Here is a 16,276-nt window from a genome sequence, read left to right as displayed (position 1 = left end):
GAAATGTTTATTTTTATCTGTATATACACATAATGATTGCATGTATACTCTAATTGATATCTCTCTCCTCCCCCCCCCCCCCCCCCCAGATATATATAACTCCTACATATGTAAATGTATACAATCAGAGTTTTGGAGATTGGCTTAACAGGGTCTAATGTCTTTTTTGCAGTATATATTCTATTTATGTTAATGAAGTTTTTCTAAAATCTCCCCCAAATATAGATAGAAAAGAAGAGGGGGAGGGGGGGTACTGATGTGATTGTCCGAAGGCTGGGAGTTTGAGATGTTTGTGGTGTGACAACATCTAGAAATGAGAAATCAGTGGGTTTTGGTATGTCGTAATATTTATTTCAAAGATTGCTTTGCATTTGAATATGAATATTCTCTTCGTATATGCATATTCCTAAAACAAAATAGAAATAAAATAAATTAAAAACAAAATAAAAGTTTTATAAATAAAAGTATTCTCTAGTTCTAAATATATAAAGTAGACGTTTTTACAGTTCTTATTTAGATTTGAAAAAAAACCCCAAACAAACTGGTATTCAAATTCTCATGTAGAGGGGGGGGGGTGGATTAAAATAATCTAATTCTGTATCATTTAGCTGTCATTTCAGTTTATCAAGCTATGAATGTTCGGTGATCCCGAATGAATTTCAAAAAGTACTGTATACCTTTTGACTTCTTAGCCATAATGGTATCTCTGGCAAACTCCAATCTCCCCCTGGGGAAACTCAAATTCCCCTGTCCCAACGCATGTCAAGCCCGACAAACAAGGGCACGTGACATGATGACCCACATGGCATTCTGTGGTGAGAAAATTATTTAAAAAACCCAAAAAACATATATACATACAGTTCAAAATGATAACAGCAATACATAAATTGTATATACACATTAACATGAATGTCTTGTGTTACTCAAAAGTTGCAGTTTTAGCTCACCTGAACTGAAAACTCCAGTGAGCTTTTTTGATCACATTTTGCTGTCGTCTGTCTGCCCGTAAACTTTTTACATTCTCAACTTCTTCTCAAAAACTGCTTGACCGATTTCAACCAAACTTGGCACAAAGCACCCTTGGCCGAAGGGGATTTATAGTTAAAAATCAAGTATCAAGAGGGGATAATTAGCAGAGACTTAGATGTCTTAATTATAACTATACTGATATTATATATATAGCAGACTTATTTTGTTTTGTTGTGTTCTTACTTTCACCGCGGGCGCCAAATCGGGTGCAGGTCCCACTTCCACATCCGATGGCTCGTCTGCCTCTCACTGGGAAAACACAGCAGTAATATTGTGGACAATCATTGTCACTGGCACAACATTGCCCCTGTAAAAACCATCGTAACGCCTATAAATCAAAACAATTATAAGCATAGAACTTTCTTGAACATTTGAATATCCATGCACGTACAGATGTAATCCATTTGCTTCATAGAGTGCGATATTTGGAATAATTATGGGAAATTGAAAGAAAAATCATAGGATATATTGCCGTAACTTTTCATCAGTTTTCAAAAGTAGAAGGAGTCCGACATCACCTCAATGAATACGTATGTGTGAGGGGGGGGGGGTTAAATTCTTCAACCAAGATTTACACTTATCATAAAATGGGGTCAGATTTCTGATAAATCGTTCTATATTTTTTTTAAAGACCCGTAACACAACTGATTAACAATGAGGGGGCTTCCCTCCATTTTTCTCAGCAACCCCAATACTATATATCCTTAGTTCCTATAACTGTTTGTGAGCTTTCGACTCTCTTTTTTTTTTAATATCGTGTTCATTGTAATTACCTGGTACTATATTGTATACACCACACAAGTTTTTTGTGATTATTAATTTTGAATATGCAATTATTTCTTTCCATTTAATTAACCCCGGTGTAATGTCATTGATTATATTAATTAGTAATTCTCGCAATCAAAAAAGTACCGAGTTTTAGTCAACCACGCACTATACATGTTTAGTTGAACATCTGTTGCATAAATCTGTGAACTCAATGCCTGTGTGCACTGTAGATATTACTGGTTATTTAAAAAAATATAAACATTTATCATAGTAAAGACTGTAAATCAATCACTATAATGTCGATATAAACCGGTATGTACAAGTTATCATTAGCAGAAGGAAAAGTCAACCATATAAATTAAAGAATAATAATCTAAAAAATCACGTTATTTTTGTTCAACCTGAAAATTAGCACCTGTTTATACTGCATGATTTCGATCATAGTTTATTTAACAAAAAAATGTGCGAAATAATAATAAAAAAAAGGAACATAATATCAATGGAAACTTTTACCTGGATGCAGTCGAATTCCAGCACCACAAATAGAAGAACCAGACCGCATGCTAGCAGGTTCATGTTAACACAGTACGTGTACTACCTGACGTATATATAGAGTAAATCTATGAATAATGGATCCTAGGATTTTGATCATATAAAGTCAATTATGGGATATCCCCAATACGCAAATGTCAATTGCAATTGGCCACATTACAGTAAATGTATTCCAGAGTGAAATATATACAATTTTAAAAAAGGTAGAAAAAAATCCAATCTATTTACTGCTATATATACAAGTACATTTTTAAGACCCACAATATTCCATAAATTCATTAATTCAAAGCAACATATAAGTTCCTAATTCTTTGAAGAAATTACACTACCTGTGAATTAAATTACCGAGAATATTAATTGGATAAAATTATTTTTCAAACAACACGCCTCTCCCCATTATAAACAAAGAAGACACATGTCTTTGCCTGGAAGAGCTGCAGAACTGTAACTCTTCGGAACATGCATACCGTAGGTGTTTAGTTTACGGTGAACAAAAAATGAGATATTTTTTTTTACTTATTAATTAACCCAATTTGTTAAAACATCGTGCTAGTTTTAGGACTTATTAACCTAATTTTATGGAAGTATTTGATACAAACACACGTTCTTGAAGTGTCTATTTTGGCGGGGTTTTTTTTTATCAAGAAAACACTACGGCCTTATTATAAAGTATTTTAAAGATGATTTTTGTAACCATTTAAAATCTGTATGTTGTCCTTAACCTAGGGAAATTATGTTGTATTGAATTATTTAGAAATGAAGAATTTTTTTTTGAGAGTCATTATCGATGATCATTCAGGTCGGACGCGATCAAATCCAATAAAGGGCGAAGGGCTTTATGATATATTTTTCACGCTCCGACCGTAATGATATCTTATGATATTCAAAAGAATGATTCCTTTTTACTTATAGTTTTTAATTTTCTGCGATTGTTTGAATAAATATCAATTAAAGTATATGCATTATAACGTTATCTTTTTTATTTCGCATAATTATACAAACCCCGCTTGGGCCCCAACAATATGTCATTTGCGTCATTGGACTATACCTTACAAATTTTTATTTGTAGCGTTATCCCTGACAGATATACTGGAAATGTAAATAATATTGAACCATTAACGGTTATCAAGGATAAAATGTTTTCAAAACAAGCTTGTGTGCCCACAAACTCTCAGAATATTGGTTACCAACGAAACAATTCATGGATATATAAAAAATCCCAGCATCTTTTTTTTTATTCCCACTTTCCTCACTTGAAAGGCACTCCAGATCTAGTTGAATGTATTTTGTTCCAAACAAACAAATTCCGATGCATTTATTGTTTATACATGTATCTGACTTGCTTAGAATTACTTTCATAACCTAATTTTTTAGGCCACGTGTCTCAAGAACGTCCATGAAGCAATATACGGTAATGTTTAAGGAATCTTATTACATATTTTCTTAATTGCCAATAAATTAATGCTGTGCAAATAAATACATGTATATTAAAATGAATCATTACAAAAAATTCAAGTTGCTTTAAAGAATTCTTATCAGAGAAAAGACAATCACACTTTGTGGTATTGTATACCTGTTATTTGATTTTATATTACACTATTTTCATAATGTTTTATTAACTTAATAGAATTTACCAGTTTACTTTACATTGGTAAAATTTGCAACATGCAAAACATATTCATACACATTTGAATTTATTACTATTGTCAGTCAACCGTTTCATGAAAATCACAGAATGAATCTAGGGTAAAATTTTAGTTACCCGTAACGTATAAATCTATAAATAGAATATATATATATGTACTTATATAAAAAAAAAATGCTGCATACATGCAGTAGCACATTACTCTCATATACATAAATGATAGATTATGTTTCCATTATTTAGGAAAATAATGCATTCAATCCTCATTCATATTCATATACAAAACAATTTGTTTCATTTTCGTAAGACATTCTTTTTATAATAGGTCATGTTTCAAACACTAACACTATAGTTAACACAGACAGCAGGGCTTCAGTCAAACCTAGAAATGTCTCTACCAAACAGAATGGTCTTGGTCCAGTCCATGGGGACCTGCATCCTCAGCCGCCAGCTTCCCAGCTTGGTCAGGTAAGCCGATCGCCAAAGAAACCAGGAAGATATTCCTGTAATTATCAATTCACAACACAATGAATGCATATGTAGAAAATCAAGAATCCCACATTACTTGGTATTCTACTCTTTACCCCCCCCCCCCCCCCCCCCCCAAAAAAAAAAAACAACAACAAAAAAACCCCATAATATAGTTCTGCAGATTCCTAATCAATCCCAAGAAATTAATATCCACAAAAAATTCCTTTAAAAAACATCTCAAATTTTAATTCAATTTAAATCTTGCTTTTATTTTTTGGACATATGTATGAGTCTCGTGTAAAATAAGGAATTTACAGTATGTATGAGTCAAGAACTATATTTTACAAATATTATGCAGAACTATAAAAGCACTGTAAAATTAATATTCCAATAAAATTTCATCTACTTTCCTCTTATGAATTTAACCTTGGTGATAAACAGACTTAAAACTCAGGTACAAGTATTAAATCCAAGAACAAACTAAGTACATGTACTTGCTTATGTCCAGTTTGTATCCCAACTAATTGGGTTACTACATGTATAATCTAAACACTATTAAAGCCAGTTGAAAGTGATTAGTTCAAACATGTTCAGTCTAAAAAGCTACAAATCCAAAACTTTAAGAGGACAAAATTTCTTATAGTTACATGTAAATAAAAAACATAAATGACTTTAACATTCTTTCATCTTAGATTCTAAACAGTTATTGGTTGTTTTCAATGTGCCTGGATTGTGAATAATTGTTCCTGTAGTGCATACCCTGCATTTTTATTTTTGGAATGTCCGACACCCCCTGGTAGCGTCCAATATAAGCCAACATCCCTTTGCTCTGGAAAGTAAACTCCTTTTCAGCCTTTCCACAAAAAAGATTGGCTAAATATTCTCCTTGCCTTTCAGCAACCTAATCAATGTGAAATATAAACAATTAAACACGGTACCAGAGAGAACCTGACTTTAGTTATATATATTCTTATTTCTATGAAACTTATCATATGAAGCAAAACTTGTTACATTGTAATAAAATTGTATTAAAAATTCTAATGTACATATAGCTGTCAAAATAGACCCAAAAAACTGGTGGACAAAAACTGAATTGTGATATATATCTGATTCTTTTTCTACTCTCTTTTCTTAATAAGTAGATGAAGTATCAAACTCTATCAAAATTACGTTGTGTAGTTGTGCCATCTACTGAAAAGTACAGTGAACTTTTTCCCATAATGAATTATTTCTATGACAATTTGTGCATTAATAAATCATTAAATGTCAAAAGTCCAAAAACATATGTTTCATAAGATCACAGAGGGTCTTTCACTCATTACAAAGGAATGTGCCAAAAACATCAACAAAGTTAACTTCTTTTAGAAGATGAAAAACCTAGAGTAAACATTTAAACTGCAATTCAAATTTATTTCATTCAATCAGATATGTAATCAAGTGTGAGCCTGTGTGAACAGGACTCCTGTTTGGATGTTACCTGTGCTATACAAGGTAGAGGGTTATCTCTGATGTCTGCACAATCTCCAAGGGCATACACATTATTTGTTGGATCTCCAATTACATGTAGATTTTTATCTGTAAGAATCTACAACATAATATTTCATTTCAGTTTAGGGGGGTTAGATCCTGCAATCCTTCCACTTTTAGACTATTTCTATGTGTATGAGGGGTTGTATAATTCTTGAACGTGTACCTGCCCATTTCTGTTCTTGTCCACCCCCAGAGACTTGACAAACTGGGTGGGTGATAGCCCTGTGCTCCACACCACTAATCCACAGGGCAGGTCCTCTCCATTGCTCAGTTTCACGCAGTCCGATGTCACCTCTTTAAAGACAGTTACAGTCATTGCATACCTTAAAGGTCAACTTATATTAAAAGTACAAACTGAGGAATAAGGAATACAGAGTAAAAGTTTATATATATACATGTGTATTAAAGAAAACTGTTTATGAAAAATTACGTGTAACAGATGACTTGACAAGCTGAAAACGCTCCCTCTGTTTTATTTTATTTTCTGCATATTTTCTCAAACTTTCATCGAAGGAGGATAAAATCTGATTGGATTCCACTAATGTCACATGAACTTGGTCTTTTCTCTGATGATAAACTCTGGCAACATCCTAAAATGAAATAAAACCTATCATTAAACAGTTCTACTTTGTTCGTAACAACAATAAATTCCCCTTTTTTCTCTCTATATATGTACATGAATGTCAAATCCCAGATGGACTATGTGAATGTTTACTTCAAGAGTAGAGAAGTTATCTTTCGTCCTCTTTGGTTATGGTACATTCATATCTAAATATACAGTATCCAGCACATGCACAGATAATGACCACTAATTTACAGAATCAAAATATCCAAAATCTGTTTCATACCTGTTCAATCCAATCGTACAGCTCCGCACCAAATTCCACTCCTGTGGGTCCACCCCCAACAATCACAAAGTTCAGTAACTGTTTTCTTTCACTTTCACTTAACCCTGGATGAAGTGAAAGCTCAATATTACGTATAATCCTACTTCGGATTTTCCTTGCATCTGGTATATCCTTAAAAAAGCATATGTAAAAAAAATGCTGAAGATCAAATTTTACACATTTCAAAAATATATCCACATCAAGCTACAAAAAAATAACCCAACTATAAGGCACCTGTTACCTTGAGGAAAAAGGCATGTTCCTCCACTCCAGGGACATTAAAAGTATTGCTGCGAGCCCCTACGGCGATGACAAGTTTGTCAAAGTTGACTGTGTATCCCAGCTGGGGCTGAAGCACACTCTCACAATGGAGAACCTGATTCTTCATGTCCAAGTGAGTGGCATACGACAGATGGAAATCTCCTGTCTGTCGGAAAGTGGTGTTCCTGACTGGTTCAATGATGGACCTTCAGGGAGAAACAAATATGGATGAAACTAGAAAGTTACAAGTATGGAATTCTATGGAAATCATACATTTGCTAATTTATTTTTCTTTGGTCTAACACATCCATGGGCAAATATGTTTTGTTTTCTCTACACAAGCAAGTAGGTACATGTACTTCAAATCCTGTAAGCATTAGTATATAAATCAACTGGGCTCCAAACAGTCAGCAAACAAGTTTACAATAGTAAATAGATCTATGTAGAGATATTAATAGTCCATATATCAATGTCACTAACTGTAACTGACAGTGCTGATCTTTGTATAAATGTATTTACAAAGTTTCCATTACTTGGATATAATAAGATTAACAAAAAGTAGTTCTAAACTAGGAGTAAGATATATATTATAATCATAATGATTGATGAATATCATTGATACATACATGATGAAGATATAACAGTTATTACATATTAAACACCTGAAGTGGGTCGAATATTTTTGCTAAAAAGTTTAATCAATACCTGAACTCTACAGTTCCAACAGTTGTGCTTGCCAACATTGGAGTAAACAGAAAATAATTCCTTGGACTAATTACCACCACATCGAACAATTTTTTATCAATATTCCTGAGCAGACTGTATCCTCCCCATCCTGTCCCTAGAATTACTAGTTTCTTTCTTCCTGTCTGGGTGGCAAATGTTTTGGAAAGCAATCCTGATTTTAATGGGAAACACTTCCTTAGACTAGACAAATGGAACATCTTCTCTTGGCTTACACTGAATTTGATTCACTGTATGGTTCGCTTTTCAATAAAACACTCTCTCAGTTTTCATTCACAGTACCAGTAAAATGAATATACAGTTTGCAATCATTGGTAACAAGAACTGTTCACAAATCTCGATATTATCAATATTGGAAACATATAGCACCTTTTTCATGTGTTCATCTGTAAAGAAAATAAAATTTCTATGAGATTTAATATCTTAAACTTTTTGCTCCTCTTTCTTTACTTTTCTCTTATCCTCTGGGGCATTTGGGTTTTCTCCTTGATAAAACCTTTTCAGTAAGTCAACTGCCCTCTCTTTCATTATACCCCCTATGCACTGAAAAGAAGGACCAAGACTTTCAAGACTGGCATCATGAATAGAAAGAATGGACCCACAGCCTCCAAAACGCTCATTATGACATCCAAATATAACCAGGGGAATCCCAACCTGCCTCAGAGCACCAGCACACATGATGCACGGTTCTACAGTGACATACAAAACACTTTTACTAAACACTAAGGCAGAGTTTATATCCTGTTCTTTACTCCACTTCAACACCTGGTCAATGGCAACAATTTCAGCATGACGGGTGGCATTTTTTGTTTCATTCACTTCATTCTTTCCTACAGCAATGATTTTATCTTCATACACAATTATACACCCAACAGGGACCTCTCCAGCTTGTAAAGCTTCTTCTGCAAAGTTAAAAGATCTCACCATCCAGTTTTGCTGAATATCGTCCATTCTCTCACTTATTGAAAAACAAAAGAAGAAAGAAAGGGCATTAAGCTAAAAACATTTACCAGTACTTATAACTGGAATCTTGGATAATGACCTTTACCTGATCCAGACAAGATGTAGAATTTTAGGACGACTAGTATGTAAATTAATTATGCCTAACTTTGTTTCCTATAAGTAATACAATAAAAGGTAAGTTTGACACCAGTACAATCAAGATATTTAACCCAATAAAACAATGTCAAGAGGTGATGATAATGATCAATGGTAGCATGTCAGATTAGGATGATGACATAGTTGATGATGACTGAATAGATTTATTCATGATTTTTTTTTGAATTGGAATATATTCAGCTACAAATGAATAGATAATATTTGAACTGATCGGTTAAGGCATATGCTTACACCTTCCAGAGATCAATTAAATGAATTTGTCGGCTGAAACTGGTATCTGAATTTTTATAACAACTGATAAATTGATTAAAAAAATAAAAAAATCATGTAGACATTTAAAAACGATTTCTTAGAAAAAGATAGCATAGTAGAATTTTGAAAAGGTAAAGGACTTACCTGTTGCAATACTTTGTAATATTTTGCCAGTAGAGTCAAGTTCAAATTTTCCAAAATATCTCATCGGGGTCGGCCTTCAAAATGCAATCAGAAAAGTTTACTTCAGCCTATTCGTTTGTTACAAAACAGATGCACAGACAATCTGAAACTTTGAATAACATTAAAGCTTAACATAAATAAAATTTTAAGGCTAGCATGAAGACCAATTAAGAAACGGATACATGTACGACTTAACAACTATTACCACTAAAGTTATGACGTCACGCATTTTTCAGCATAAGCAAAATTTACTGACGTTACACACACAGAAAGGCAGAGGGAATATCAAACTTTACCTGTTGACAGCATGGATAATTGAATATCTCATTTCTTGTTGATTTTCAGAAGATAACTTCCTGCACAATGAATACATTTGTCGTAAGTACCTACCTTGATGCCACATAAAGAGAATGTCATTGTGTCATATATTTAAAATTTTACGCCTGAAGTTCCAAAAAACCCTTGCCACCTCAGTTTTAGTGACCATTATGCATTATGAAAACTAGTTGTGAAATAAATGTACTTATTCATACAAGTTGTATGCTATACAAGAAGACCATGTCTCTTTGGAGAAGTTGAGAGGCACAGCCTTCAGTCTCATTCATCAACACGATTCAAGTTTATGAATATGGATGACGGATATATTAATAATTTGACTGTCAACTTTTAAAAAGAGAATTTCTGGCCTGTTACTTGTTTGCAAAATTGATCTAACAAGTCTGTTTTTTTTCTTGTACATGAAGACTCATCCAAGTGTAAGAATAAAAGGCACAGAAAACAACTATAATCCTGTCAGATGTATGGACCACAGATGCCAGGATAGTTCAGTTCACATGCACTGCCCTTTTTGTGTGAAGAGAGATTTTTATCATGATCCTGTCATACTCAAAGCTCATTTTCGTGTAAAGCATGTCGATAAAGGAATAGATTTTGCAGGTTTGAAGGCTTTTGATATTGCAATTTGAAAGTCATTTCAAAGAAATGAATAAAGATAACAGATGATGACTTGATTATATTTAACTTACAGGGCTTAAAATTTTGAGATGCTGTGACCACTGTGATATTGTTGGTATCATCAAAGGAGAAAAGAAATTTAAAGGTGCTCACTGGCACTGCTACAAGTGTAGAAATGGTTTCAATAGAAGGGATGAAGCCATAAAGCACTACAAAACCCATTTTAGAAATCCACAAACCACGTTTCAAATCCAAATAGCTCAGGTATGTTTCTCAATAAAACTATATCTCCTTCTTATCTCAATGACTCTATCGAACTCTAAGTTGTCTACAGTGTATCTAAAATTGCATCTGATCATATATTTATGATTTTCAATTTCATAAACAAATTACAACACAATGTATTTATAAAACAATTAAACATGAGATCCCTTTAACATATTGGTTATTTTGATTTTTTATTTTTTTTTCGTGGAACATCATCACTCTCAGGATTCATGTAGCTATATCAATTTATTTTCGTCTGACAGGAAATCAACAATCCATGTTCTTACCCAGATGACTCTATGGAGCCAAATGAACTCTCAATCCATCCTGTCCTCACACAAGCTGTTATGTCCACCAGCCTAGCAGACAATGGCTACAAATGTATGTCTTCATGTGTCTATAAATATAAATTTTTATGTATATAAATGCATTACTTTAATATGGCTTTGAAACATAAGTGATGAAATTTAATTGATGGTTTTTTTTTATGAATTCAACAATTTTTATAAAAAGCTGCTTGGGCCAATTTATTTTACATGTACTGTATCAATAGATTTCCATTCAAACAATTATCTTACAAATTAAGTTATGGACTATAACCCACTTACACCAGCAGAATCAACCTCCTTTCCAAGATATGAATATTCAAAGTAAATAGAAATAATTTCTAAATGGGAACCAAAAAAAAAACAAAGCAAATACAGTGGAATCATCATTGTTTGTTGGAAACCAATGTTCGTGGCTTTCGTGGGTAACCCTTGCCAATGAATTTACATCCCCATGAACCTTAATATATACGCAATCACTTTTTAAAGATCTGTTAAAACTATCCTGATTACATGACCAAAGAAGTTACGTCCCAACGAACCAGGAAAATTTTGGCTACCCACGAACATTGATCCCCAAGATTAAAAATGATTCTACAGTACATAATGGACATGTTTTGAAAAGGGAACCATTTGATTTTGTCCCCTAACTGATTAGGTTTATTCAACTCGCATATTTATATGCATCGATTGTAAACAAAACAAACTTCCAAAAGATAAGTAAAAAAATGTACATGGGTTTATTTTTGATTAGCCTAAACATTTTTGAAATCTTATTTCCTTTTTTATAGCAATTGTCAAAGACGTAATACAGTCATACCTACCTTGAACTTTAGGGCAAATCTTAATAAGGGGCAAAATAGCACATTACCCTTTAAGTTTGTTTTGTGAACAAATTTTGTATATCATTTTCCCATTAAGATATGGCTTTATTGACCAGTCAACTACTGCAATGCCTATTGTTATACACACATAAAGCAAAACAATTGTTTAAAAGCTTACATAAATTTTGAAATAAAATCGGACCAAGCAGTTTTAAGAAATACTTTGTAAATTAATGAATATGTTTGATTAACTGATGGTAATATCTGATCAATGCTTTCAAAAAAAGACAGAATACTTTGAGATCTAAATGACCGGTGAATTACTTATACAAATCATGATACTATCTTTATATTTGTATAAATTACCTTTATGGCTATATATTATATGCACACTGTTCATATGTTTTGACATACTGATGTACATTTGCCCGGCTGTTACAAGTTCATGTATGTGTATGGACTATTTTTATATGTTGAATCTATTATTTAGGCATATCTATCTAATATCTGTAATCTTGTATGCCCTCTGGGCCCAAGATTGGAAATAAACTATTATTATTATTATTATTATTATTATATGTTTTGAACATTAAGTTGTGGGGTAATTTTTATGTGTAAAATGATATTTTAGCTCTTCTGAACCCACCATCAACCCAGGTTAGCCTGACAAATGGGAAGTCTCCTGATGGTACTGTACAAGTGTCTGTGGCAGCCAACGAGACTGTAGATTCCTCCGAAAATGCTCAAACTCACATCATGATCATTCATGAGGACACTGGTGATAACGAAGATGGAAATACATACACCACCCAGATCATCTCCAGTGAGGTATCATACAATTATATATATATATGTATACATATTGCATAGGCTGTGCATATGTGTAACTGAAACGGCTGCTCTTTATTATTCCGGTCATATTATCACATTGAAAAATGTAGAGTACCGTATGCTGATTTTTATTCAACAGTTATCATTGAAATAACTTGCTCATCTCTGAGCACTGCAAATCATGAACAATTCTGCATGCAACAGTTATTGATGGTTTATTGTGTTCTTAGGATGTAGGTATTGAGGAAGAGAAAGAACATGCTGTTCATCAGAACTCAAACAACCAGATAGAGGAAATGCAGCAGAAATATGAAAAGTTACAGGAAGACAAACATCATATGGAGGCTCATCTGAAGTTATTGATAGAGAACCTGCAGTCAGAGGTAAGCAAAAGTTGGATGTGTTTATATGCTTAGGTTGTTATAGAAATAGTTAAAAGATGACTAGCACATCTATTACAGATAAAGTAACAGTATGATTAAAGGGGTATATTTTTTTTATTTACATTTTGTATATAGATTGATGTATATTAAGTGTTAATAATAATACAGTTGATGTTTCATATGTTGCACACTTATTAATTAAACTTTAAAGACACATAAAATTTAGGTTGATTCAGAGCATTCCAAATGATTGCATACGAGGGTCAATAAAAAAATACAAAGACTTTTTCCATAGCTTTGTTATTTAACGTCATATTATTACTAAATATTTAGTAAACATAATTATGCAATTGTTTCAAACAATTTGAAATCAAGAAAGTTCATATATTCCTTTATTTCTGAGAATTATTTAGAACCTAATCCTGCAAAAAATGAGGTCACGGTGCACGGTCAAACTTTGTGTTGTGTGAACAATAAAGCATATTATGTTGAAAGTAATATCTCCATAAACTGGTCATAAAACCAACGAAAATTGAAACCTAAAATCAAAAATTGTCATGACAAGCCATGTGCAAAATAATGACGGAGTATATAGATTTGTTGAACAGACATACATGAGTCCTCCTTAAAATTGACCAAAAGCATTGACATCGCCGGACGTCACGGCGCAACGAAAAGTATAAATAGTAATGTATGCATCTAACTTGGGCAAAAGCTGATAAAAACTGTGAAAATGCTCAATGGTGGAAAAATAGGTTAAAAATTATTTGCACATTTGTGTTTAACTCTCAACACATTTTGTGGGGTTGTGGTAAATGTATTTTGAACATCAAACAATACGAAATATAGTAGAATATCTATGAATATTTGATCAAAAAATAAACGTCATCTGACATTCAGAGATTTCTTAACTGTAAACGAAGAGACATGCATTGAAAAAAAAGGAAACTTTGAGGAACTAACCTATGATTTTTGAACAAATTTGATGACAAGTGAAATATTGCCGATTTAAATTGAATGGTAAAATGCACAAAAGACTCAGAGAGACATAAAGATTGGATATTTCTATTAACTGTGCGTGCGTCATCTTGACGTTATGTATTCAATGTTACCGTGCACCGTTGTGACAAAACATGTTGATTTAAAAATTGGGTAACAAAAATACCTTTACATCATTTGGAATGAAACTTTGTATATCGATAATATAAGTATTGTTACATTAATTAATCTGTTAGTTATGACTTTACTGAAAAATATATAACAGACAGCCACACTGTCTTCTTATTTTTTTTATTGACCCTTGTACATGTATATATACAGTGTAGTTGAAAAATAAGGAAAATTCATGAAGCAATCTAAATATTCATGATAAATGTATTATCCCCACAAAACACTTGAAATACTCTTTATGAAAATTACGATATATAATGTAATTTCAATGGTTGTAAAGTAGTCATTATTCTTTTGATTAGTATGTTACATATTTCAGTTTCTGATATTTCATTACAGATAAAAGACTTGAAAGAAAAGTTGCATAAAAGTAAGCAGCGAGAACAAGAGCTGATGGAACAAATAAGTGTGCCACTAGATAAAAATATAGAAAATCTTATGAAGCAGTTAGAAACTCAGCATAGGGATCTGTTATATCAACAGCTGTTATGTATAAAACGGGAATATAAGTTACACACCATTACCTGTCCTGAAGAGTCCACGGTCCCATTACAACACACGGACAGTGGCACTGATAAAGCTACTGCAAGTAACACCCAACTGTTTACTGTCAGCCAGACTTTTGACAACTCTACTGATCAGGAGGAAGATGAGGCAGATACTGTGGCGATTGGTGCTCAAGAAAATGATGACTCAATAAAGTTAGCTGAAAATTCTGTTGAATCTGCCAATGTAGTATGCATCAATTATAATTCCCTTCCTATTGATTCTGCTGGAAACTTTCAGGTTACTCATCATTTAACACCCCAGGATGAGGAATGTGGTGGTGGTGAGGTGGGAGTGGATGGTGCACCCCCTCCCAAACGCTTCAAGCCAGAGTAGACAGTAATCTGTGCCACACAGAAAAGTCAATGTCTGTTGTTGTGGAAGTACAGTAGTAACTTTGTGTTTAGATTTTAAATCATTATTTATGAAAAAAGGCAATACAGTATTGAAGTGTATATATTAGATCTACCAAAGGTAATGTACCTACTGTATTAGCAGGAATTAAAGGGGGTTTTATCATGTTTTCAAAATCACCTTAGGCATGTATGCAGCAGATATTGTGAAATAATAACTGTTAAAACCAATAAAACACTTGCATCAAAGATAATTAATTTAAGATACGGTATCCCATGCATATTTTTAAAGGGATTGCTGTGCACATTTGTTTGACTTCATGAGTGCCCATTGTTCATACTTAGTAATGAACATGTTTTCATATTTATGACTAAAATAGGGACCTAGAAACTAACATGGAAGAATAATTGTGATATTAGTCTTAACTTTTATGAATGAGAAATTTATTGATGGTGTTGATTTTGGCCAATAATAACACTCAAAATAATTCACTGAAAAAAATGTTAGGCAGATATGAGCTGATTTAAACTCTTTTGAAAATGTGATAAAAACCCCCTTATTCAATTCAATTCCCTATAAGTAAAAGTCATGTATTATCTTTCATGGTTCAGCTACAGAATTAAATGTTTAAAAAAATTCTTGCCACATACTGCTACAATAAGTATTAAACTCCTTGAACATCATGCACCTTTATAACTGGAAAATACGTGTATTGTATATGGATTCAGCAATGTGTAGGCAATATGTTTAATTGCAGTTAGCCGGATAAAGTTTAGCAGCAGCAGCAGCAGCAGAGTTCAGATGTTGTTTGTTGAAAGAATTGATTGTGTATTATGAATGTATGAATTAATAAAATGAAATCATACAGGTATCTTGTGACTCTTTTTGGAAAAAAAAGAAGTTATTTTTACAGGTAAATATGGAATGAGGTAACAAGTATCTTTTATATCTTTTAATAAATTTGAAAGATTTTAATTCAAACTAAAACAAGAGGCCCATGGGCCACATCGCTCACCTGAGGAACAATAGGTATGATAAAGTCAGCTACATGGAGTCATAAAACAAACAATCTGGACAATGTACAATAATACATGTAGATCCTGTATAAATAAAATCCATTTTTCCCCCTTGGAACTTGGATAGCCCTGATTGCTGCCAATATTTACAAGAGCAGACTTTA

At 32.9% G+C, this 16,276-nt stretch overlaps 3 protein-coding genes and 1 long non-coding RNA gene across 4 annotated transcripts; 1 reads left to right on the top strand and 3 right to left on the bottom strand.

Annotated features, from left to right (window-relative positions):
* Positions 1 to 254: 254 nt before the first annotated feature.
* LOC128190532 (uncharacterized) lies at positions 255 to 2,458 on the bottom strand. The gene is made up of 4 exons (XR_008244364.1): positions 2,311 to 2,458; positions 1,213 to 1,336; positions 678 to 810; positions 255 to 406 (listed from the first exon to the last, which is right to left on the bottom strand). It is a non-coding gene; the product is annotated as an uncharacterized LOC128190532 (long non-coding RNA).
* A 1,566-nt stretch (positions 2,459 to 4,024) lies between these two features.
* Positions 4,025 to 9,560, bottom strand: LOC128187104 (uncharacterized). Its single transcript, XM_052857274.1, has 9 exons — positions 9,403 to 9,560; positions 7,849 to 8,273; positions 7,124 to 7,349; positions 6,844 to 7,014; positions 6,426 to 6,585; positions 6,159 to 6,289; positions 5,943 to 6,050; positions 5,225 to 5,366; positions 4,025 to 4,497 (listed from the first exon to the last, which is right to left on the bottom strand). The coding sequence occupies exons 2-9, from the start codon at positions 8,085 to 8,087 to the stop codon at positions 4,367 to 4,369; spliced, it is 1,308 nt and encodes a 435-aa protein (XP_052713234.1). The 5' UTR covers positions 8,088 to 8,273; positions 9,403 to 9,560; the 3' UTR covers positions 4,025 to 4,366.
* Positions 8,273 to 9,262, bottom strand: LOC128187105 (tRNA-specific adenosine deaminase 2-like). The gene has a single exon (XM_052857275.1). It carries the CDS (start codon positions 8,836 to 8,838, stop codon positions 8,311 to 8,313), a length of 528 nt encoding a protein of 175 aa, XP_052713235.1. The 5' UTR covers positions 8,839 to 9,262; the 3' UTR covers positions 8,273 to 8,310.
* Positions 9,561 to 9,650: 90 nt separating the features above from the next.
* On the top strand, positions 9,651 to 15,959 carry LOC128187103 (uncharacterized). Its single transcript, XM_052857271.1, has 7 exons — positions 9,651 to 9,819; positions 10,185 to 10,377; positions 10,469 to 10,659; positions 10,926 to 11,043; positions 12,444 to 12,640; positions 12,874 to 13,026; positions 14,536 to 15,959. The coding sequence occupies exons 1-7, from the start codon at positions 9,805 to 9,807 to the stop codon at positions 15,076 to 15,078; spliced, it is 1,410 nt and encodes a 469-aa protein (XP_052713231.1). The 5' UTR covers positions 9,651 to 9,804; the 3' UTR covers positions 15,079 to 15,959.
* Positions 15,960 to 16,276: the final 317 nt, after the last annotated feature.

The sequence above is a fragment of the Crassostrea angulata genome, chromosome 6, assembly GCF_025612915.1.
Source record: "Crassostrea angulata isolate pt1a10 chromosome 6, ASM2561291v2, whole genome shotgun sequence".
NCBI classification, from domain to species: domain Eukaryota; kingdom Metazoa; phylum Mollusca; class Bivalvia; order Ostreida; family Ostreidae; genus Magallana; species Magallana angulata.
The sequence above is the reverse complement of the archived record's forward strand: the minus strand, read 5'-3'. Positions and strand labels throughout refer to the sequence as shown.